This window comes from Ctenopharyngodon idella, chromosome 14 (assembly GCF_019924925.1).
Source record: "Ctenopharyngodon idella isolate HZGC_01 chromosome 14, HZGC01, whole genome shotgun sequence".
NCBI lineage: Eukaryota > Metazoa > Chordata > Actinopteri > Cypriniformes > Xenocyprididae > Ctenopharyngodon > Ctenopharyngodon idella.
The window spans coordinates 21380597-21406176 of NC_067233.1; the positions used below are offsets into that span (position 1 = coordinate 21380597).

Here is a 25580-nt window from a genome sequence, read left to right on the forward strand (position 1 = left end):
CACACCCGTGAGGTGAATTGGGGTCCCCTGTCAGAGACGATGTCCTCTGGGATTCCGAAGTATCTGAACACGTGATTGAACATCAGTTCAGCGGTCTCCATAGCAGTGGGTAAACCCCTCAGGGGAATCAAACGACATGATTTGGAGAAACGATCTACGATGACGAGGATGCAGGTGAAACCATCGGATACTGGCAGGTCGGTGAGAAAGTCCACTCCTAGGTGTGACCAGGGTCGATTGGGAACGGGCAGAGGATGGAGCTTGTCGGATGGAAGATGGCGTGGGCTCTTGGAGATGGCGCACTCCCTACAGCCCTGCACGTACCTTCTGACATCCGATGCCATGTTGGGCCACCAGAAGCGTTCTTTGAGCAACGAGAGGGTTTCATTGACCCCCGGGTGGCCAGTGCCAAGTGACGAGTGAGCAGAGTGAATAAGTGGAGTGCGCTGTGTCCTGGTGATGTAGCGCAAGCCTGGTGGACAACCCGACGGAGCGTTGGTGGAGGCATTGGAGGAGGGTAAAGTCTCCTCCGACCAGGTGATGGGGCTTACAAGGATAGATCTTGGGAGGATGGTTTCTGGTTCCTCTGGAGGTTCGTCAGGAGCATGGAGTCGAGAGAGGGCATCTGCTTTCACATTTTTGGAACCTGGTCGGTAGGAGATGGAAAAGTCGAAGCGGGTGAAGAATAAAGCCCAGCGGGCTTGTCGTGGGTTCAATCTCTTTGCAGCCTTGAGATACTCCAAATTTTTGTGGTCGGTGAGAACCAGGAAGGGGTGTTTGGCTCCCTCCAACCAATGCCTCCACTCTTCAAGGGCCAACTTCACAGCCAGCAGCTTGCGGTTCCCAATGTCGTAATTGGCCTCCGCCGGGTTGAGCTTGCGGGAGAAGAAGGCGCATGGGTGAAGTCTACTTGGATTCCCCTGCTGCTGGGAGAGTACCGCCCCCACTCCGGTGGTGGAAGCGTCCACCTCTACCACGAAGGGCAGGTCTGGGTTAGGGTGGACGAGGAGGGGAGCGGTGGTGAAGGCTTCCTTCAGAGCTTCAAAGGCGTTGGTGGCAGCTGGAGTCCAGGACAGAGACTTGGGCTTATTTCTGAGAAGGTTGGTGAGTGGATGGGCGATGGAGCTGTAATCTTTGATAAACCGGCGATAGAAGTTTGCAAATCCGAGGAAACGTTGGAGTTCTTTGACTGTGGATGGAGTGGGCCAGGTTGATGACTTCCACCTTCCCCTCGTCCATCCGGATGCCACTGTGGTCAATGATGTAGCCTAAGAAGTGCACGGAGGGCTGATGGAATGAGCACTTCTCGGCTTTGAGGAAGAGGTGGAATTTCCGGAGCTGTTTGAGGACCTCCGCAATGTGGTGGCGATGTTCGGCCAAGCTCCGGGAGTATATCAGAATGTCGTCGATGTAGACCAGGACAAAACGATGGAGGAACTCCCGGAGCACCTCGTGGATGAAATCCTGGAATACGGAGGGGGCATTGACCAGGCCATACGGCATAACGAGGTATTCGTAGTGGCCAGTAGGTGTCACGAAGGCGGTCTTCCACTCGTCCCCCTCACGTATCCGGATGAGGTTGTACGCGCTGCGGAGGTCCAGCTTCGTGAACACAGTGGCACCACGGAGATGTTCCAGGGCCGCTGGGACGAGAGGAAGGGGATAACGGAACTTGACAGTGATCTTATTGAGTGAGCGGTAGTCGATGCATGGCCGCAAGCCTCCGTCCTTCTTTGCCACAAAAAAGAAGCTCGAAGCAGCAGGGGAAGTAGACGGACGGATGTATCCCTGGTCTAGAGCTTCCTTGATGTAATCCTCCATGGCCTTCTCCTCCGGGATGGACAGGGGGTAGATCCTTCCCCTGGGCACTGGCTCACCCGGAAGCAGATCAATAGCACAGTCCCATGGCTGATGAGGAGGCAGCTTGGAGGCTCGCTGTGGGCAGAAGACGTCGCTGAAGGGGGCGTAACAGGATGGAATTTCTACAGAGCGGTTTTCCACAGGGCTCTCGATGGACGTGGCGCAGAGGGAGATTTCTTTGGAGCGAGGAGACGATGAAACGGGAACTCTGGAGATACAGGAGGAGAAACAGGTTTCGCCCCACTTCAGGATCTCTCCGCTGCCCCAGGAGATGACAGGGTTATGTTGCTCCAACCAGGGACGCCCTATGATCACGTCAGAGGTGGAATCCTCCAGAACCAGCAGATAGATGGATTCTTGGTGCAACACGCCGATCCGCAGCTGGAGAGGGCCAGCACAGCGACTTACACGCTTCTTAGTGAGAAGTTTTCCCGTTACAGAATGGATCTGGTAGATAGTCGGAGAAGGCGTGGTCTTGAGCTTGAGTTGTCTGCAGAGGGCGCCGGAGATGAAGTTGCCGGCTGACCCTGAGTCGAGGAGCGCCACCACTGGAAGAGACACATCAGCGGCAGTAAGGTTTACAATAGTGAGTGGTTTCAATTTATTCATGGAGGGAAGGATTGCACTCACCATGGGACGTGGAGGACGGGTTGGGCATGAGGAGAGTACATGCCCAGGTAAACCACAGTATAAACAAAGATTCAGGGTCAGCCGCCGTTGTCTCTCTGCAGACGATAAACGGGAGTTTTCCACTTGCATAGGCTCGTTGGCTGGTTCTGGAGGGCTGACGGACTCTGGTCGACGGAGGAGAGTGTTGAATAGCGACTGGCCCTGGTGTTCTTCGATACACGACTGCATACGGGTGGCGAAGCGGATGGACGCGAGGATCCAATCCTTGGCGATAGGTGGTAATTATTGCCTGTTCGTTCCATCCACTGGAGGCAGCTAGCGTTCTAAACTGCAAAGCATACTCATTCACAGTCATGGAGCCTTGTTTTAAGTTATATAATTTCTCACCGATCGAAGAGTCAGACGTGGGCTTTCCGAAGACCTCCCGGAAATGGGTGACGAAACTGGAATAGGATTGTGTGACTGGACTGTTCTGGGACCAGATGGAGTCGGCCCACTGCAGCGCTTTGCCTTGCAGGTGAGAAATAATGAACGCTACCTTGGTGGTATCAGTGGGGTAGAGGTGCGGTTGCATCTCCAGGACCAGTGCGCACTGCAGGAGGAATCCGCTGCGGTCCTCCGCCGAGCCAGAGTAGAGCGCTGGTTTGGCCATGGGACTGGCGTGCACCGGCGGTGAAGGAGTGGAGACGGTGTTTGCGGAAGTGATCGCTGGAGCAGGTGATGTGTGGTGCCGGAGGTGAGTGCTCGGCGCAGGGCGTCCACGAGCTCTTGAAACGGGTCCGGGTGGCTCATGCTGGTATCTCGCTGTTATGGTCCGGTCTTCTGTTACAGTACAGAAGGGACCGAGGCAGATATAACAGGTAGAGACGTTTATTAGATACCAGCAAGAGTAAACAGTGGTGCAGGTGAATGAAGTGCGATGAGATGAATGAAGTGGAGAGTGCAGAGAAGTGATACTGTCCTTGTTGATTGTAGACACGGGTGGTTTCGGAAGACGCTGGAGAAACTTGACACTGGAGACCAGGAACACTCACACACAGAGGGGAATCACACGAGGAGAACAGGAGACGCTGGAGACAGGTAAGTAGTTCGGTTGGAGTCCTTGAGGTAAGCATACAGATGAGACGTAATGCAAACGAGACCGGACAAAGACTGTGTGTGAGTGTGTGGGTTTTATGCGGGTGGTGATTGCAGTGATGATGAGGTGCAGGTGCGGGTGATCAGTACTCTGGAGAGTCTGTGCGCTGTGATTGGTGAGCGGTGGAGCCTGGCGTGTCTGTGACAAGTTTAAGCTGAAACACTAAAATTATTAACTAGAAATAAATAAAAACTAAACTGAAATAAAAATAAATTAAACCTAAATAGCAATATTTGCAAAAAAAATAACATGAAAACTAAAAAATATAAAAGTGAAAGCTATTTCAAAGTAATACTGTAAACTATAAAACTATATTAACACTAAAATAGAAAGTAAAATAACACTGATTTGTAGTAGAATGCCATACTTCCACATTACTCATACTATTCCTGGAGTATGTAGTGTGTTACTGTGTGTTACATGAATAAAAACCTTCACAGAGATTCATCTGATTGATTTGCATGAGAGTGAGATCTTTGGAGAACATGAGATTGTAATGAGTCTGATGAGAGAGTTACTGTACCTTCAACAATCACTTGAAGATCTGTAGATGTTTCTGTGCCTTCTGAGTTTTCGAGATATAATCTGTAAGTCCCTGAATCTGCTCTGATCACACGGTTTATTATCAGAGTCCCATTAATGACTGACACTTCAGGTCTGTTATTGAAAAGATCACATTCCTTCATCCTGTCATTCTTTACTCTACAAACTGGATCATTTTCTGTGCTGCTTATTATCTTTTGTATCTTCAGGTTATATCTACTAGCATCCACCATCAGCAGATTGAGTTTGTGTCCCAGAGCTGCGTAACAGGGATCTGACTGATAAAAACTACAGTTAAACTCCAGACCTGAAGAACAAAAAACACACACACACACACACACACACAGAGAGAGAGAGAGAGAGAGAGAGAGAGAGAGAGAGAGAGAAATCAGACACATATTTCACAAACATTACCAGAATTAGAGTTCAACAGAAGGCTCGTATCAGACAGACTCTTGATCTGATCTCAGCTCTCAAATAATCATCCAGATCAAAAACATGTGCAGTTTTCTGTCCTGTGTTGAACATGTCTTTAACACCTGCAGTTCTCTATCCATCTCATTCATGCCATCTTTGCCCATTAGCGCTCAGGGGCAGCAGTAATGAAAATCTTAAGAAAAAAGTTCAGAACTTCTAGACATAAATTCTTTTAAGTTCATAAATATGTTTATAAATGTTATTCTTGAAAAAAAATCGTCTCAGGTTACGTATGTAACCATAGTTCCCTGAGAAAGGGAACGAGACGCTGCGTCCGATAGGATCGCTTTGGGAACGCCCTCAGCGTGATAGCGTCTGATGCACGTCTGTCAACTAGTCCAATGGCGAGAGTGAACGTCACGGGCGGGTGACGTCACGACCAGGAAAGGATAAATACACATCCGGCGAGACCGGCTTCAGCTCAAACTGCCGAAGCAAATCGATCACAGGGATGCAGGGAGTATGGCAACGCGACGCAGCGTCTCGTTCCCTTTCTCAGGGAACTATGGTTACATACGTAACCTGAGACGTTCCCTTTCGAGGGAACTCACGCTGCGTCCGATAGGATCGCTTTGGGAACGATATACCAAAACGCCATAATCACAAATACCTGTCTGTGTGAAACTGTGGCACACTTAGGACAGTAACACCGATGATCCTGGAGCTGCATCCAGGTCAAGGTCATAATATCTCACAAAAGTGAGAGGCGAGGACCAACCGGCCGCATCGCAAATTTCTTTGAGGGAAACCCCCGAAATTAAGGCCTTGGAGGCCGCCATACTCCTAGTTGAATGCGCTCTGACAGCTAAAGGACACTGCTGGCCAGAGACCTCGTAAGCGAGCGAAATAGCCTCAACTATCCACTTGCTTACAGTGTGTTTAGAGGCAGGACGACCCCTGTTATGTGGTCCAAAGCACACAAATAACTGGTCTGCTTTCCTCCACAGGGCTGCTCTGTGGACATATGTGTCCAGTGCTCACACTGGACACAGTAGATTCAGTTTCTCCTGGTCTGGGGTAACAAATGGAGGAGGACAAAAAGCTTGCAGCACAATAGGCCTTGGAACATTAGTCAAAACCTTAGGGATATACCCAGGTTTGGGGTAGAGGAAGGCTTTGACCATCCCCGGCGCAAACTCAAGACAGGTTGGGGACACTGAAAGGGCCTGAAGGTCTCCTACTCTCTTAAGGGACGATATAGCAAGAAGGAAGACAGTCTTAAGTGTCAGGAACTTATCTGAGACTGACTCAAGTGGCTCAAATGGAGCTGTAGATAGGCCTTCCAACACAATGGCCAAATCCCAAGCAGGGACCCTCGTGCGCATTGCAGGCCTCAGCCTCTGGGTGCCACGGAGGAAACGAATAACCAATGGGTTCTTCCCGACAGTAGTACCATCCACATGGGCATGGTAAGCAGATATAGTTGAAACATATACTTTAAGTGTAGATGGGGTTAACCCAGATGAGAAGCGGCACTGTAGGAACTCAAGTACTGAACCTATCGGGCAGTAGACTGGATCCAACTGCCGTTCTTGACACCAGGAAGTGAAAAGTTTCCACTTCAAAGCGTATAGTTTCCTCGTGGAAGGAGCTCTGGATTGAAGAATGGTCTCTACAACCTCAGTTGAGAGACCAGCCTCTATGAGTTTGGCCCCCTCAGAGGCCAAACCCACAGATTCCACATTTCTGGACGGGGATGGAGAATTGTGCCCCCCGCCTGAGACAGGAGGTCCCTCCTGATCGGAATCTTCCAAGGTGAGCCATCGAGAAGAGCTATCAGGTCCGAAAACCATATGCGGCTCGGCCAGTGAGGTGCTACTAACAGTAGACTTATCCCTTCCCGGCGAATCTTCTCCAGAACTTCTGGGAGCAGAGCAACTGGGGGAAATGCATACAGACGCAGCCTCGGCCACGCCTGTACCATGGCATCCAGTCCCAGAGGAGCTGGATGTGTGAGGGAGAACCAAAGTGGACAGTGCGTCGTATCCTGAGACGCGAACAGATCCACTTCCGCTTGGCCATAAATCTCCCATATGAGCTTCACCACCTCCGGGTGAAGTCTCCATTCCCCTGGCCTCAGCCCCTGCCTCGACAGGATGTCTGCTCCAATATTCTGAGTCCCTGGAATGTAGATAGCTCTCAAGGAGAGCATCTTCCCCAGAGACCACAGGATGTATAATGGGCGCGACCGCAGACCCCCTTTCGATTTATATACGAGACCACTGATGTGTTGTCCGTCCTGACTAGCACATGATGGCCCCTCAGGTCTGGAAGGAAGAACTTCAACGCATTGAAGACCGCCATCATCTCCAGGCAATTTATGTGCCATGAGAGCTGATGAGTCTTCCACAGACCCTGAGCTGAGCGGCCTTCCATTACCGCTCCCCAGCCTGTGAGAGAAGCGTCCGTCGTCAGAGTGACACGGCGACATCGAGCTCCTTACACAGGGCCCTGGGACAGGAACCAATTTTTCTTCCATATGATCAAGGCGTGGAGACAGCGCCACGTGATCTTGATCATACGAAGTGGGTTGCCCCTCGGGGAGAACCCTTTGGTCCTGAGCCACCACTGTAAGGGTCTCATGTACAGCAGGCCAAAAGATATCACGTTGGACGCTGCTGCCATCAGACCCAGCAGTCTCTGAAACTGCTTTACAGTGCGTGACTGGCCTAGCTTCAATTCTTTCATGGCTGATAGAATGGCAGTGATGCGAACTGGAGAGAGACATGCTTGCATTATCACTGAATCCCAAACAACACCAAGAAAAGTGGTCCTCTGTCGTGGAGTAAGCACGCTTTTCTTTGCATTCAGTCTCAACCCCAATTTCTGAATATGCGCGAGAACGACATCTCGATGCCGAACCGCCATCTCCTCTGACTGTGCTAAAATCAACCAGTCGTCGATATAATTCAGGATGCGTATGCCCTGCAGCCTGAGCGGGGCCAGTGCTGCATCTACGCATTTCGTGAATGTGCGGGGTGAGAGAGCTAGGCCGAACGGAAGAACCCGAAATCGGTACGCCTCGTCCCCGAAAGCGAACCTCAGGAACTTCCTGTGCTGTGGAAGGATGGAGATATGGAAGTATGCGTCCTTGAGATCTATTGTGACAAACCAATCCTCGGATTTGATTTGAGTCACGATTTGACTTATCGTCAGCATCTTGAATTTTAGCTTTCGTACTGCTCGATTCAGATGTCTTAGATCTAAAATAGGGCGCAACCCCCCATCCTTTTTTGGAACCAAGAAATACCGGCTGTAAAACCCCGACTCCCTGTCGGCAACCGGAACCCTCTCTATAGCCTCCTTTGCTAATAGGGTTCTTATTTCTTGCTCCAACACCAGAGCCTGCTGAGGAAGCACTGATGTTTGCAGCACTCCTTTGAACAGAGGTGGATGGCACCAAAACTGGATTTTGTAACCTTTGTGTATAATCTGCAGGACCCAACGTGAGATATTTTGAAGAGATTTCCACTCTACCAGAAAATCTACTAAGGGAACCAGCCTCTCGAGGCTGGCCTCTGGTGTTTTGTTCACAGCACATTTTTGATGTAAATTTATCCTCCTCAGAGGATGTGACGCAGCGTCGTGTTTTTGTGAACACTGCGTCACTAATTCGGTGGGAACCGCTGCGCCCCGAAACACCAGAGGTGGCGGGGTTGGCAGAACGGCCTCCTGAGGGCCACGAGGTGGAACGGGCACCGTATACTGAGGTGTGTACCGCACCACCCCGTGCGGGGCTGCCCTCAGAAGCCTGACACCCCTGGCGTCAGGACTTCTTCTGCCCAGCCTTCTTCGCCTGAAGCAAAACCCTCAGATCTGTCTTCGGCTTAGAAGGCTTGGGCTGAGAGTGCCGTCCCGGCCCACCGTGTCTTTGAGGTGGAGCACGAGAAGCGACACTCTCTTTCTGCTGCGCTCGGTATGAGGGGCTATACGGCTGGGGCTGCTCACGCCCAGCAGCTCCAGAGGATGGATGGCGGCGTGGTAAATATTTCTTAAACGCCTCCGCTTGCTTTTTAGCTTCCTGGAACCTGTCGACGACTGATGTAACCGCGTCGCCGAACAGGCCAGAAGGCACAAGCGGGGCGTCGAGGAGAAAGGCCCTGTCTTTATCTTTTAATTCAGACAGATTGAGCCACAGGTGCCTCTCTGTCGCCACCAAGGCTGCCATAGACCGCCCAACAGCTCTGGCGGTCTCCTTGGTGGCCCTAAGAGACAGATCTGTGGCTCGACGCAGTTCTCGAACTGCGTCTGGGCCAATCCCCTCCCCGCCATCCAGATCCTTCAGCAGGTCTGCCTGGTATGCTTGCAGAATAGCCATAGTGTGCAAGCACGCACCAGCCTGACCTGCTGCCGTATACGCTTTTCCCACTAACCCTGATGTAGCTTTAAGTGGTTTTGTGGGAAGCGTGGGGGTCTTCAGGGACGACGCTAAACCCGGGGACAGATAGCTCGCAAGCGTCTGTTCAACCCAGGGCATCGTCCCATAACCATATTCTTTCAGCCCTCTTATGTTAGAATAGTGCTTGACATGAGGGCTGAACAAGCGTGATGAATATGGTTTCTTCCATGATCTCGTTAGCTCATCATGCAGATCATGGAAGAATGGCAGACCCCGTGGTGGAAGTGCTTTATTTGATGACAAAAAGCGCTCGTCCAGTTTGCTTTTCGGACGAGCGCCCTGATTCTCGGCTGGCCAATCAATGCTTAGCTTAGACACAGCGCGAGAAAGCACATCCACCAGCTCCTCATACTCAGGGGAAAGTGATGGCGAGTCATCTTCCCCCATATCGACGCTCAGCACATTTAATTCCTCAGAACTAGAGTGCTGACGCGACGAGCCCTCTCCCTGGGCGGAAGAAGCCGCGGGGCGGGCTTCCGACACCAGCGAGGGGGCGAGGGATCTGCCAGGTGAAGGCTGAGAAAGAGCACTCATGCCCGTCTCAAGCCCCGCTGACAGATCCATCTGCGAACCCCACGACATCTTTCTCCGCGCCGCCTCGGCAGACACGGGCCCAGAGCCGTGGGGAACGCTTGCCTGCGCACTTTCCTCGAAAAGTGCGAGGCGGGAGTGGAGCGTCCTTAAAGGAAGCTTTTCACAATGCTCGCATTCAGCCCCCTTGAAGGCTGAAAGAGCATGCTCCGCTCCCAAACACATCACGCACAAATCGTGTGTATCCCCACCCGTCAGGAAACGAGGGCAGGGAGGAGTACACGGTTTAAATGCCTGTGTGTTCGCCATAACTGTATATATATTGAGCTGCACTATATCGGGACAGACAACAATAAATAGACAAAGACAGTTTCACATAGAGCGCTTAGCTGAGGCAAAAAAGCTGAAGCCGGTCTCGCCGGATGTGTATTTATCCTTTCCTGGTCGTGACGTCACCCGCCCGTGACGTTCACTCTCGCCATTGGACTAGTTGACAGACGTGCATCAGACGCTATCACGCTGAGGGCGTTCCCAAAGCGATCCTATCGGACGCAGCGCGAGTTCCCTCGAAAGGGAACTTATGAAATTCTCTAAAATTTTCTTAAGAACATCTTAATTTCTTCTTAAGAATAATGACAGGCTTTTGTATTGTCTGAAAAAGCACATATTTTCTTCGCTAGCTTGACTGGAGTTCAGCACACAGCGTCACATTTTTAATGTGAGTTAATAATCATTTTAAATGAGCCTGTCTTAAAGGGTTAGTTCACCCAAAAATGTAATTTCTGTCATTAATTCCTCACCCTCATATCGTTCCACACCCGTAAGACCTTCATTCATCTTCAGAACACAAATTAAAATATTTTTTGATGAAATTCGAGGATTTCTGAAGCACACATGCAGCAACGTCATTGCACCTTTTGAGGTCCAGAAAGAGATTAAAGACATCGTTAAAACAGTCATGTGACTGCAGTGGTTCAACCTTAATGTTATGAAGAGACGAGAATACTTTTTGTGCAAAAAAAAGCAAAACAAAAATAACGAATTTATTCAATAATCTCTTCTCTTCTGTGTCATTCTGCTATGTTGTTTATGTTCAACGTCCAGGTTCTACGTCAGAAGGTCGACTCAGTATTGGCCAACAATGAGTCAGCGTTCAGGTGTAGAACCTGGAAGCGCTGAACTGCGTCAACTGCTTAGAAGAATGACAGGGGAGAGACGAAATTGTTGAATAAAGTAATTATTTTTGTTTTATTTTTGCGCAGAAAAAGTATTCTCAACACTTCATAAAATTATGGTTGAACCACTGCAGTCACATGACTGTTTTAATGATGTTTTTAATACCTTTCTGAACCTCAAAAGGTGCAATGATGTTGCTGCCTATGTGTGGATCAGATACCCTTGGATTTCATCAAAAATATCTTAATTTGTGTTCTGAAGATGAACGAAGGTCTTATGGGTTTGGGACGACATGAGGGTGAGGAATTAATGACAGAATTTTCATTTTTGGGTGAACTAACCCTTTAAGATGCAGCAGTCTGTTGCATTCATTTGCGCTCTGTGTCCTTGTGCTCTCACTAAAGCGTCCTGCATCTGTATCTGTGTGCGCTGCCTTCATTTGTGCATCCATGGGCTGAGTGTTGCCGAAAACTAATTACAAAATTAATTACGAGGTCTCTATTTGACACATTTTTGTTTGAGTTGTTACTGAATTTCAAATCAAGTATTTGTTATCTATCCTTAAATTATGTAGATTAAATTGTTCATATTAAAAAGTATATAAAGTAAAAATGCAATTACAGTAATAATATCAAATAACAATTATCATCAAAATTCTGGAACATTACAGTACAGTACAGAAAATTAGGGAGATTTTCATTTACTTATGAAAGTAATGTCACAATGCAAAAAATGGATGGTTGTAAAAGAATCCAAAGTTTCTTCATTCAAAATATAGTTTCTCTTGATTTTGGGGTGAAATGTAACTTTGACATGTTATTGACATGTTTTGTGAGATTCACTCATCTTGTCACTGTTCAAATACATGGACATTCATGTATTAAAAGCTCACCATCAGGACAGACTGGTCTAATGGTCTTCTGTCGGTGACTGACGTGGTTCCTCACGCTGCAGCTGATGTTTCCATCAGTTCCCTCATCCAGATCAATGATGTTTCCATCCATCAGTGGATCTCCATTCAGAGTCCAGCTGAAGAGGAGCGGATCTCCATCAGAGGAGCAGAACGCCCTCATCACCCCACTGGAGGAGCAGATGATTGACACTTCCACTGAGCCAATAGGAGCTGGAGGGAGGGACACATGACAGTCACATGACAAACACAGCAGAATGCCATACTTCCACACTACTCATACTATTCCTGGAGTATGTAGTGTGTTACTGTGTGTTACATGAATAAAAACCTTCACAGAGATTCATCTGATTGATTTGCATGAGAGTGAGATCTTTGGAGAACATGAGATTGTAATGAGTCTGATGAGAGAGTTACTGTACCTTCAACAATCACTTGAAGATCTGTAGATGTTTCTGTGCCGTCTGAGTGATGAAGTCTTAAAGTGTAAATCCCTGAATCTGCTCTGATCACACGGTTTATTATCAGAATCCCATTAATGACTGACATTTCAGGTCTGTTATTAAAAAGATCACATTCGCTCTCCTTTATCTTGCCATTCTTTACTCTACAAACTGGATCATCTTGTATGTTGTTTATTCTTTTGCGTAATATCAGATCATATCTACTAGCGTCCACCATCTGCAGATTGAGTTTGTGTCCCAGAGCTGCGTGACAGGGATCTGACTGATAAAAACTGCAGTAAAACTCCAGACCTGAAGAACAAAACACACACACACACACACACACACACAGAGAGAGAGAGAGAGAGAGAGAGAGAGAGAGAGAGTCTAAATGTGTATAAAGATCTCTCATCATAAATTACAATAAGACACAAATTTCACAAACATTCTCAGAATTAGAGTTCAACAGAAGACTTGTCTCAGACAGACTCTTGATCTGATCTCAGCTCTCAAATAGTGTTCCTAATAATCATCCAGTTCAAAAATCCCATGAAATGTTTTAACAAGTGCAGTTTTCTGTCCTGTGTTGAACATGTCTTTAACAACTGAAGTTCTGTGTCATTCTGCTGTTTACGTTCAGAGTCCAGGTTCTACATCAGAACGCTGACTCATTATTGGCCAACAATGAGTCAGCGTTCAGATGTAGAACCTGGAAGCGCTGAACTGCGTCAACTGCATTAAAAGCTCACCATCAGGACAGACTGGTCTAATGGTCTTCTGTCGGTGACTGACGTGGTTCTTCACGCTGCAGCTGATGTTTCCATCAGTTCCCTCATCCAGAACAATGATGTTTCCATCCATCAGTGGATCTCCATTCAGAGTCCAGCTGAAGAGGAGCCGATCCCCATCAGAGGAGCAGAACGCCCTCATCACCCCACTGGAGGAGCAGATGATTGACACTTCCACTGAGCCAATAGGAGCTGGAGGGAGGGACACATGACAGTCACATGACAAACACAGAGGAATGCCATACTTCCACACTACTCATACTATTCCTGGAGTATGTAGTGTGTTTACTGTGTGTTACATGAATAAAAACCTTCACAGAGATTCATCTGATTGATTTGCATGAGAGTGAGATCTTTGGAGAACATGAGATTGTAATGAGTCTGATGAGAGAGTTACTGTACCTTCAACAATCACTTGAAGATCTGTAGATGTTTCTGTGCCGTCTGAGTTTTCGAGATATAATCTGTAAGTCCCTGAATCTGCTCTGATCACACGGTTTATTATCAGAGTCCCATTAATGACTGACACTTCAGGTCTGTTATTAAAAAGATCACATTCCTTCATCATGTCATTCTTTACTCTACAAACTGGATCATCATCTGAGTTGTAGTTTATTCTTTTTTGTATCTTCAGGTTATATCTACTAGCGTCCACCATCTGCAGATTGAGTTTGTGTCCCAGAGCTGCGTAACAGGGATCTGACTGATTAAAACTGCAGTTAAACTCCAAACCTGAAGAACAAAACACACACACACACACACACACACACACACACACACACATACACACATACAGAGAGAGAGAGAGAGAGAGAGAGAGAGAGTATAAATGTGTATAAAAATCTCTCATCATAAATTACTATTAGACACGAATGTCACAAACATTCCCAGAATTAGAGTTCCACAGAACTCTATCAGACACTTGATCTGATCTTAACTCTTAAAAAGTTCACATTCATTAATTCCTTCATTCACTCATTCATTCACATTGATCTTAATGGCAGATGTTTAGCTGTAATTGAGTGATTTGAGTTTCATCTTTGCTCATATCACTCATGTACCTATAAGGCTCTCATTCAGCCCCTTATAGCCACGGAAGCCATCTCCGAGCAGCCAGCTCCAGAGAGAGCAGTCCCAGAGCCCTCTCCAGCCCCTGAGCACAGTCCAGTGTCCAGCCTCTGAGGACATTTCTGAGTCTGTTTCTGAGTCTGATCCTGTAAGCCTAGAGGGCGTTCCATTGCCCGTTCCAGTTGAGTCTGTTTCAAAGACACTCTCCTTCTCTATTAGTGCAGTCCGGGCTCCTGGATTTATTTCACAGTCCTTCAAGAGATTCCCCCTGAATCTTCCACAGTCACCAAGCCCAGATGGAAGTCCAGACCAGTCAAGCTGGTCCCTGTGTCTGACTGTACCTCCCTCCCATCCCACCCTCTGGATTTCCTGACTGTTATGATTTCCCTAAGCCTGGTCTACCTTGAATTGTTTGCCTGGTCCTGTTCCTTAGGTTCTTAGTCTAGAGTTCTGTTAACTTTAGTATTTAGTTTTTCCCTTATTTTCTCCATTAGTAGTCTTCCTTTAACCTTAATTTTTTGACTAGCTCTTTTACTTTATTCCTAGCATTAGTTCTCCCTCGGTAACGCAACCCGGAAAGTACTGCATAATTACAACAAATTTACAGCGTAACTTTCGATAATTATAGTGTACCTATAAAGTAAGTACGTGTAAGTATAGGGGAACAATATGTAAAGTCTTGGGAATAAAGGGGGAACAACCAGGAAAATAACAAATTATTTATACTGTAAGTATTTTAGAACTAAGAGGTACTTATACTATTATGATAGACAACAATCTTACGTTTGGGAGCAATTTAGCGAGAAAGTGCACTGATTAAGTTGTTTCAAGGCAAGTAGAAAGAACTATTGCAATCTTTTTTAATACATGGGGAAATATACTTTTGTTTCATGTCGTTACAGGGTAAGTAATTTAAAAAAAAAACTAAAAAAAACCCGCAAACAATCTGTTATCACTGACTCAGAAACCTTTATTTGAAAAACAACTTCAAGGTTTACAACACTTATTATTCATTTATTCATTTTGTTTTTAAAATCAACTTTTCATTTCAAATTCTAAAGTCCTGACAGAAAGTAACACGTTTTGTCCCCTTTTTTGTTGTTGTTGTTTCTCTTGCTTGGCTTCCTCCTCCTCTTGTTTCTCAACTGATGAATCTTAAGAAGGAATCCCATTAAAAGAAAATACAGTACACCCAGAAATTTTCGCTTCCGACCAACTGTCACCAGCGCCTGCATGAGAGTCGACTTTGCGTTCGAAGCATATTGTGATGAGCAACGTGAAGCTTTCATGACGTTCTCGCGGGAGATTCATGTGAAACTCGCACGAGAACTGCCGTCTCTGTGATTCTGTCTTGTTTGTTTCTCATTATCATTATCTGTTATTCTGTGTATTTTGTTGTGAGCATTAATAAAAAATAAAATAAAATAACGACATCTGCGTGACTTTTCGTGTGAGTTTCTCGGCACGCTTACGTCACGCTTCAAGTTACGTCAAGCATGAACTCTCAACCCTCTCATGCACGCGCAGGTGACTGTTGGTCGAAAGTTTAAAATTTTTAAATATTTGGTATTTTTCTTACAAATACGTATCGTTTCACTTCAGAAGACATTGATTCATCCATTGGGGTCGTATGGATTACTGTAGTTATTGTTGTTTGTGCTGTTTGATGCTTCGACTTTTAGGAACACATGAGCTTACATTATAAAGTGTTCCCAGATATGATTTATTTTTCTAAAAACCTTTGTTTGTGTTCATCTGAAGAAGGAAAGTCGTATACATCTCAGATGGCATGAGGGTAAAAGATGAGTAAACGGTGAGCACATTTCCGGGTGTACTGTATTTTCTTTTAATACAGAATAGCAAATGACATGGGATTCCCTCTTAAGATTCATCAGTGGAAAGAAAGAAAAAGAAGAAGAGGAACAAGAGGAGGAGGAAGCCAAACAAGAGAAACGAATAAGAAGTTTTGTAACTTTAAATCTGTTTTGAAATAAGTTGTTTTTCAAATAAAGGTTTCCGAGTGATAACAGATTGTTTGCGATTTTTTTTATTACTTACCCTGTAACTACATGAAACAAAAGTATATTTCTCCATGTATTAAAAAAGATTGCAATAGTTCTTTCTACTTGCCTTGAAACAACTTAATCAGTGCACTTTCTCGCTAAATTGCTCCCAAACGTAAGATTGTTGTCTATCATAATAGTATAAGTACCTCTTAGTTCTAAAATACTTAGAGTATAAATAATTTGTTATTTTCCTGGTTGTTCCCCCTTTATTCCCAAGACTTTACATATTGTTCCCCTATACTTACAAGTACTTACTTTATAGGTACACTATAATTATTGAAAGATACGCTGTAAATTCGTTGTAATTATGCAGTACTTTCCGGGCTGTAATCTAAAGCGTTATTAGTTCTCTTATTTAGTCGTACTAGCTACTTCACAGCTTTAGTCTCTGCCATCTGTCTCGTTGTGTCTTGTCTTGTGTTTGCTTTGTCTCTTGTTTGTTCCAGTCCTGTCCTGCAAGCTTGAGCTTCCCTGGCCGCTCACACTCTCTCTGCCAAGCAGCAAGACCAGTGTGGTGCCTGAGAGACCACAGGGGCTTTATCCATTTCTGCTTTGTGTTCCTGCCCAGCCATCACTGCATGACATGTGAACTCACACAAACTCTTGTACACGCACATGCACACACGTACGCAAACACACACACCACTCATAGTACATACACTGTACTTTTCTCCCCTGTTTTTCTACACTTGTTCATCACACAATTTGCTCTGCTTTCTTTATTTTTATTTTTCCTGCTCATATTTAGGCAATACAATGTATAGTTTGTCATGCCAATTCAGCTCATTTGAATTGAATTGAGAGAGAGTTGTAAGAGGATGTGATGAGGTGTGAATACAAGAATAGAACTGCAGATAAACTTCTTAAAATAAAATGTTAGCTTAGTTTGCAGACTTCTTAGAGTTTTTTTAATGGCTTACACACATTTTCAAAACTTTGTCTTTTTTTCAAAACTTTACACACAAATCCAAGAATTGCACACACAAAATGCAAAATGTCTCACATCTCTTGCAAAATGAAGCACTGCATTCAAAATATCACAAACACATCTCAAAAGCAAACATTTGTCTTATGCTTCAAACACATTTGCCATAATATTCTATTTTTGGATATATCATATACACACAGTTACTCAAAACCTAAAGCTCTTCTTTCATGAGCTCCTGTGTACATTTCTGTACAAGATTGAAAGTAATTGGCAGAGAGATGTTGAAAAATTCACAGTAAACACAAAAGCAAGTTTGAAACCAAACTATTTATTTTTTACTGTAGTATTTGTGGTTGTGAATACAGTATTACAGTACGAAAGAAAAGAAATACATCAACCATGTGTAGTAGGAAAGAAACAACGGTTGTGTTTGAAAAAGGAAATCAAGATTCTTCCTGTTTATTAGTTAAAGTCTTCCTTTATTAGTTAAACATCAGTTATAGTTTTTTTCATCTGCTTACACACAAAATCTTTACTTGTCACACAATCTCTGAAAGCTGACACTCAAACAACAGAATCATACACCAAATCTGCTAAACCATACACTAATTCTCGGCCTTCGACTCAGTTTTCAATTTCATAAAACACTTTTTGCAAAACACAACACACAATTCTCTAGGTAACACACAAAAATCTAACAGGAAGTATCTTGATTTCCTTTTTCAAACACAACCAATCAAAATGCCACACTAATTCATCAGTGCCTCACACTAACTCCTCACATGTGCAAACACTCATTGCTTTACTTAACACCAACCAATCATGGCTTTAGAATAGGCCTATAAATAGGCCAAAGGTCAAGTTATAGGCTTTAAACAACTTTTCTGTTGTTTACTTGCTTCCATATTCATCATTTCTAAACTCTATTGAGGAATTTTTCTCCACATGGTGCTGGAAAGTGCATGATCATCATCCCTATGTCAACATAACACTTCTCCAGGCAATGGAGGAGGCATATGAAGACACTGACGCTGCCTCCATCCAAGGATACGCAAGAGAGGACATAGCATGTGACGTGGATGAAGTATTGTGGCCGGACCCAGCCAGGAGGAGAGATGAAGCCTAGATACACCCAACCATCCCACCCACCAACAAACACACATACACACACACACGTTGGGTTTCCATGTTCTATGGGGACACTCCATAGGCGTAATGGTTTTTATACTGTATATTCTGTATATAAATGTCCCCACAAAGTCAAAATGCACTGGTATTACTATACTTGTGAGGACATTTGGTCCCCTACCAGGACACACATACACACCATTCCTTTGGAATATTCACCTTTTTCAAAATTATGCTAGCTTTTTTTTTTTTTTTTTGTCCAACTACACATGGTTGATGTATTATATTTTCTTACATATTGTGCAATACTGTATTCACAACCACAAATGCTTACAGTAAAAAAAATAAAATAAAAAATAGTTTGGTTTCAATCTTGCTTTCCTGTTTACTGTGAATTTTTCAACATCTCTCTGCCAATTACTTTCAGTCTTGTACAGAAATGTACACAGGAGCTCATGAAAGAAGAGCTTTAGGTTTTGAGTAACTGTGTGTATATGATATATCCAAAAATAGAATATTATGGCAAATGTGTTTGTGTAATGATGGGTCAACAGAATGGGGATCCATTTGCAGCTTTATTTAAGAATAGTATACACACAGGTAAGGGCAGAGGCAGAGACGTAAACGGGGACAGGCAATGGTCGAGGCAGGCGGCAGACAAACAGTATCAGGAAGCAGGCAGAGATCAGGGCAGGCGGCAAACAAACACAGTCCAGTAAGCAGGCAAGGATCAAGGCAGGCAGCAGAGAATCACAAGAGGTAAACAGTCCAAACGGCAACAGTATAACAATCCACAGAAAACGCTTAGAAAAGATCACCGGGGCAAATCAAGACTTTGCAGTGTGTGTGTGTGCGCGTGCTGCTTAAATAGTGTGAGTGTGATGTGGTGCAGGTGTGTGTGCAATCACTCCCAGGAATGAGGGCCTATGGGAAATGTAGTCAGAATGATGCTTATCAATATTCCGGTGAAGGCTTCCTCCGGTGGTGCGGGGGAGGAAGTGCGGGAGCCTCACTTGTGACAGAGCCCCCCCCCTGCGAGCGGCTCCAGACGCGAGGAGGCGGACGACGCCGGGGTCTACCACGTGGTCGAGGGGCTGGTCTCTCCGGATGCGTCCTGTGAAACTCTGTGAGTGAGGGGTCCAGGATATCATCCACATCGACCCAGGATCGCTCCTCCGGGCCGTACCCCTCCCAGTCAACCAGGTACTGAAGTCTCCCACTCCGGCGCCTGGAATCGAGTAGTTCTCGAACTTGGTAAGCCTCCTCGCCTTCGATCAGCATGGGTGGGGGGTTGCGGGCCTCGACTCCCTCCGACTCCCCCCTCGGACCACCAGAGGGTTTCAGCAACGACACATGGAAAGTGGGAGAAACACGGTAGTTAGCGGGTAGGTCTAATCGGAATGACACGGGTGTAATTTGTTTAATAATTTGAAAAGGCCCTACAAACCTGGGACTGAGCTTTCTGCATGGAAGTCGGAGGCGAAGATCTCGTGTGGATAGCCAGACCCATTGGCCCACGGTGTACTCTGGACTGGGACGCCGGTGACGATTGGCCTGTACCTCCTGCCTTCTCACAGCGCGCTGCAGATGGTGATGGGCGAGGTCCCAGGTCTCCTCACTGCGTTGCAGCCACTCTGTCACGGATGGTAGGTTGGTCGGTTCACCGGACCAAGGGAAAAGTGGTGGCTGGTAGCCAAGTACATATTTGAAGGGAGTCACGCCGGTGGCGGTTTTCTGGAGAGAGTTTTGTGCGTATTCCGCCCACATCAGGTAACGACTCCAGTCATTTTGATTTTGTTGGCAGTAAGTGCGTAGGAATCTGGTGAGCTCTTGGTTCATGCGTTCTGTTTGGCCATTGGATTCGGGGTGGTATCCTAATGTGAGACTGACATTGACATTCAGGTGTTTAAAGAAAGCTGCCCATACCCGGGATGTGAACTGTGGCCCTCTGTCCGATACAATGTCCTCAGGCAGGCCGTAGAAACGGAATACGTAGTTGCAGAGGGTCTCTGCGGTTTCAAAAGCAGATGGTAGTTTGGGTAGTGGAATGAGTCGACAGGCTTTAGAGAATCGGTCCACAACCGTAAGAATGGTGGTGTGGCCACGGGACACAGGGAGGTCGGTGACGAAGTCAATTGCTATGTGGGACCAGGGGCGTTGAGGAATGGGCAGTGGCTGTAACAAACCGGAGGGTACCTGACGGGATGGTTTTGAGGTTTGACAGGCTGTGCAGTTTTTTTACGAACTGAGTGGTCTCTGCTAGCATGGTGTCCCACCAGAACCAGTTCTGTAACAGATGGAGTGTGGCAGTAATACCCGGGTGACCAGAACTGGGAAGAGTATGCACTTAATACAGTAATTTGCTGCGGAGGGCTTCTGGTACAAACGTGCGACCTGGTGGGCATTCCGGGGGTGGTACAGTCTGTGCGTTGAGTTCGGTGATTTCTGTCATGATGTCCCATTGTACGGGAGCGACCAGAAGTTTGTCGGGGATGATGTTTTCCTCGATCTTTGTTCTCTCTACCTCCTCCACTTGGCGAGACAGTGCGTCGGCTTTGAGGTTCCTTGAGCCTGGTCGATATGTCACGGTGAACTGAAATCTGGTGAAGAACATGGCCCACCTGGCTTGTCTGGGGTTTAAGCGTTTGGCTGAACGGAGATATTCAAGGTTCTTGTGGTCAGTGAGTATGGTGAATGGGTGTTGTGCTCCCTCCAGCCAGTGCCGCCACTCCTCCAATGCTGCCTTCATAGCTAGTAGCTCCCGGTTGCCTACATCGTAGTTTCGTTCTGCTGCTGATAACTTCGAGTAGAATGCACATGGAAACATTTTGGCTGGATTTCCTTGACGTTGTGAGAGTACGGCCCCGATGCCTGTGCTGGATGCGTCAACCTCTACGATGAAGGGGAGCTCTGGATCTGGGTGACGGAGAATGGGAGCAGTGGTGAAACGTTCCTTTAATTCCTGGAAAGCCTGTATAGCCTCATTGGACCAGGTGAGACGTGTGGATTGTCGTTTGGTCATGGAGGTTAGAGGTGCTGCAATGCCACTGAAGTTCCTTATAAACCGCCTGTAGAAATTAGCGAACCCCAGGAATCGTTGCAGTTCTTTCAGTGTTCGTGGTCGTGGCCATTCTAGAACTGCTCTCACCTTGCCGTCGTCCATAGCCACTCCCTCGTGACTGATGACATACCCCAAGAAAGACGTGGATGTGCGGTGAAACTCACATTTCTCGGCCTTGGCGTAGAGTTGGTGTTGAATGAGGCGTTGTAGAACAGCCCGGACGTGTTGGATGTGTTCCTCAAACGTGTTGGAATAGATGAGGATGTCATCTATGTAAACTACGACCCAGCGGTTGAGCATGTCACGGAAGACATCGTTGATGAAGGACTGGAACACGGAGGGACTGTTGGCCAGCCCGAACGGCATCACAAGGGTCTCGTAGTGGCCAGTGGCGGTGGAAAAGGCAGTTTTCCATTCGTCCCCCTCTCTAATGCGTATTAGATTATAGGCACAGCGAAGATCCAGCTTGGTAAAGTATTTAGCCTGCCGTAACTGCTCTAGAGCTGCTGGAGCCAGGGGCAAAGGGTAACGAAATTTGACGGTGATATCATTAAGTCCGCGGTAGTCAATGCAGGGTCTGAGACTGCCGTCCTTCTTCTTGACAAAGAAGAAGCCTGATGCCGCTGGGGACGTTGAGGGCCGGATGAATCCTTTGGCTAGCTCCTCTTCAATGAATTTTTTCATAGCAGCAGATTCAGGTTGGGATAAAGGGAATATTCTGCCCTTGGGGGGCGTGGTACCTGGTAGTAAGTCAATGGCACAGTCACTGGATCGATGTGGGGGTAACTCTGTGGCTTTGCTCTTGCTGAAAGCGATTGCCAGGTCAGCATACTCGACGGGGATGTGGGACTCGTCGGAATTAACTTTGTGGACAGATACAGCTTGAACTGGGAATGGGGTGACTTGTTTCAGACAAAGTTCATGACAGGATGGATCCCATTGAATAATCTGTCCCTCCTTCCAGGAAATGTGTGGGTTGTGGGTCCTGAGCCACGGGAGACCAAGGATGACTGAGTTGTTGGGTGAGTGGATGACGTAAAATCTGATGGGTTCATGGTGTAATACTCCTACTTGCAGAACAACTTCAGCAGTGATGTGGGCGACTTTCCCCTCTCCGATGGGCCGACCATCTAGCGCCTCCACTGTCAATTGAGAATCACAAGCAGTTAGAGTGATGTTGTGTTCCTGAATGAAAGTGTTTGACATGAAATTGCCTGCCGCCCCGGAGTCTGAGCGCCTGAGTGGATATGCGCTGGTTGTTAACAGTCACATGTACTGGTATTTTGAAACTGTTAGCTGAATAGCTGGTGGATTGCTGGGAACTCACCGCTTTCGGGTTAGAGGGACTTGGCCGGATGGGACAATTGATTTTGATGTGACCGGCTTGGCCGCAGTACAGACACAGGTGGAGTTGTCTTCTTCTTTCTCTTTCTTCTGGGTGTAGCGGAGTATAGCCGAGCTGCATGGGTTCTGGAGTGGGGTTGGTTAAGGTTTGGGAAGTGGGCCATCGGATCGGATGTCGAGAGCGAAGTTAGTTGTCAATTTGGATGGCCAGTTCTATGAATTCGCTAAGCGTTCTTCCCTCGTCGCGGCAGGCTAGTTCGGCTTGAAGTTCTAGAGACAGACCTTTGCGAAACAGCAACTTCAACGTATCATCGACCCAGTTTGTTTGAGCTGCTAGAGTTCGGAACGTGAGAGCATACTCAGCAGCGGTGGTTTTGCCCTGGCACAGCGACAGCAGTTGATCTCCAGCGCTTTTACCTCCCGCGGGATGTTCGAAAACCTCTTTGAACTTTTGAAGAAATGCAGAGAATGTGGGAAACACGGAGCCGTCCTCTCTCCACACTGCCGTGGCCCAATCCAGCGCTTTACCAGACAGCAGCGAGCAAATGAAGGATATCCGACTGGAATCGGTGGGATACAGAGCAGGCTGTTGGTTAACAAAGAGTGAGCATTGAAGCAGAAATCCCTTACATTTAGCTGGATTGCCATCAAACTTCTCTGGGAAGGCGAGTCGCGGGTTCACCGCAGGAGCGGGAGTGAAGGCCTGGTTGTTGGGAGCCGCGGGCGGCGAGGCGGCGGCCTCGGGGGGTCTGAACCGAAGGCCCTGTAGAGTCTTTACCAGCTCCTCGGTAAGTGAAGTTAGTCGGTTCAACTGATGTTGATGAACCGCGAGCTGGTTGGCCTGGGCGGATAGCTCAGTGGTGAGCTGCATGATAGCTGCTGGATCGCTAGTTGGCGAAGTCTTCTGTAATGATGGGTCAACAGAATGGGGATCCATTTGCAGCTTTATTTAAGAATAGTATACACACAGGTAAGGGCAGAGGCAGAGACGTAAAAGGGGACAGGCAATGGTCGAGGCAGGCGGCAGACAAACGGTATCAGGAAGCAGGCAGAGATCAGGGCAGGCGGCAAACAAACACAGTCCAGTAAGCAGGCAAGGATCAAGGCAGGCAGCAGAGAATCACAAGAGGTAAACAGTCCAAACGGCAACAGTATAACAATCCACAGAAAACGCTTAGAAAAGATCACCGGGGCAAATCAAGACTTCACAGTGTGTGTGTGTGTGCGTGCTGCTTAAATAGTGTGAGTGTGATGTGGTGCAGGTGTGTGTGCAATCAGTCCCAGGAATGAGGGCCTATGGGAAATGTAGTCTGAATGATGGTTACTCAATATTCCGGTGAAGGCTCCCTCCGGTGGTGCGGGGGAGGAAGTGCGGGAGCCTCACTTGTGACAGTTTGAAGCATAAGACAAATGTTTGCTTTTGAGATGTGTTTGTGATATTTTGAATGCAGTGCTTCATTTTGCAAGAGATGTGAGGCATTTTGCATTTTGTGTGTGCAATTCTTGGATTTGTGTGTAAAGTTTTGAAAAAAAGAGGCAAAGTTTTGAAAATGTGTGTAAGCAGTTAAAGAAAAAAACTGTAATGTATTAACTAACGTGAACTAACCATGAGCAATACATTTGTTACTGTATTTACTAATCTTCGTTAACGTTAGTTAATGAAAATACAATTGTTCATTGTTTGTTCATGTTAGTTCACAGGGCATTAACTAATGTTAACAAGATTTTAATAATGTATTAGTAAAGTTGAAATTAACATTAACAAAGATTATTAAATGCTGTATAAGTGCAGTTCATTATTAGTTCATGTTAAATAATGTAGTTAACTAATATTAACTAATGAACCTTACCGTGTTACTGATTTTTGTGTGTTACCTAGAGAATTGTGTGTTGTGTTTTGCAAAAAGTGTTTTATGAAATTGAAAACTGAGTCAAAGGCTGAGAATTAGTGTATGGTTTAGCAGATTTGGTGTGTGGTTCTGCTGTTTGAGTGTCAGCTTTCAGAAATTGTGTGAAAAGTAAAGATTTTGTGTGTAAGCAGATGAAAAAAACTGTAAAAGCTAAAGTAACAGGTTTTAATCAATGAGAGAATGATATTTGAATTTTCTGGTATGGAGACACAAAAATACCTGTTATACTTTGTCCATAAAGACCATATGCAGAATATAATTATAAAAAATATATAAATATATATATATAATTTTGATTTCATGGGTCTTTAACACAGAGTTTGACTGTTAAAATACTTCCATCTGACATATCATAAAACTCCACTAATACACACTGTTATGACCAGAAAACACCACGTCTAGATCCTGCAGATTTTTGGAAACACTCTTAATGAAATATTACAGTGTTTTTATGTCAGAGCTTCATCATTAGATGAGTTTGAGCTGAAAGTCGACTCACATGCAGCAGTTTTCAGCAGCATCAGTCCAAAGATGAGCTTCATTTCTCTAGAGTCCAGAAGAGCCCAATAATCCAGCAGAAGAGAGAAGAAGCTGCTTCAGTCACACAATCACTTCTCACTCTGACAGAAGATCTGCTGACACTCATCTGTGCTCACCGTATATTCAGACTACTGCACATTTGTGAGAGAAAAGGAAGTTGACATCATTTACTGGAGAAGTCCAAGCACGAGGATACAAAAATAACTAACACATACATTTCTTTTCTATCCTGGTTGGGACTTTCCATCGACTTATGCTTCTGCATTTTTACATTTTCATGAAGACATTATTACGTTAATAAGCTGTTTTTTGTCACCCATTTGTTGCTTTTTATAACTTCAGGGAACATAAAGTGGATCACAAATGTACAGTATTCCTGATATTAAACCACTTAAACAAATATGAGGAACAAAATCATGTGTCTTTACGTTTCTGATGGGTTTGTTTCAATACTGACTGACAAATATGCATCACATTGAATTTATGTTAAGACTGTGTAATCCAAATGGATGTAAATTTTAAAATGTCACAGCATTGTGCAGACTATGGCTCTAAAACCACAGAGATAAAAATTCCAGATGAAGTGGGATAAACTTTCAGAAGTGAGAATGTGCTGGTTTGTGTTTTTATGTATTACCTA

General features: G+C 45.9%; 1 protein-coding gene across 1 annotated transcript in view; it reads right to left on the reverse strand.

Moving 5' to 3' along the window:
• Positions 1–25090, reverse strand: part of LOC127494869 (uncharacterized) — a 44523-nt gene extending 19433 nt beyond the window's left edge. Inside the window, exon 1 of the mRNA XM_051861056.1 lies at positions 24900–25090. Coding sequence (XP_051717016.1) covers positions 24900–24942 — 43 coding nt within the window. The 5' untranslated portion in view covers positions 24943–25090. The remainder of the gene's footprint in view (positions 1–24899) is intronic.
• Positions 25091–25580: the final 490 nt, after the last annotated feature.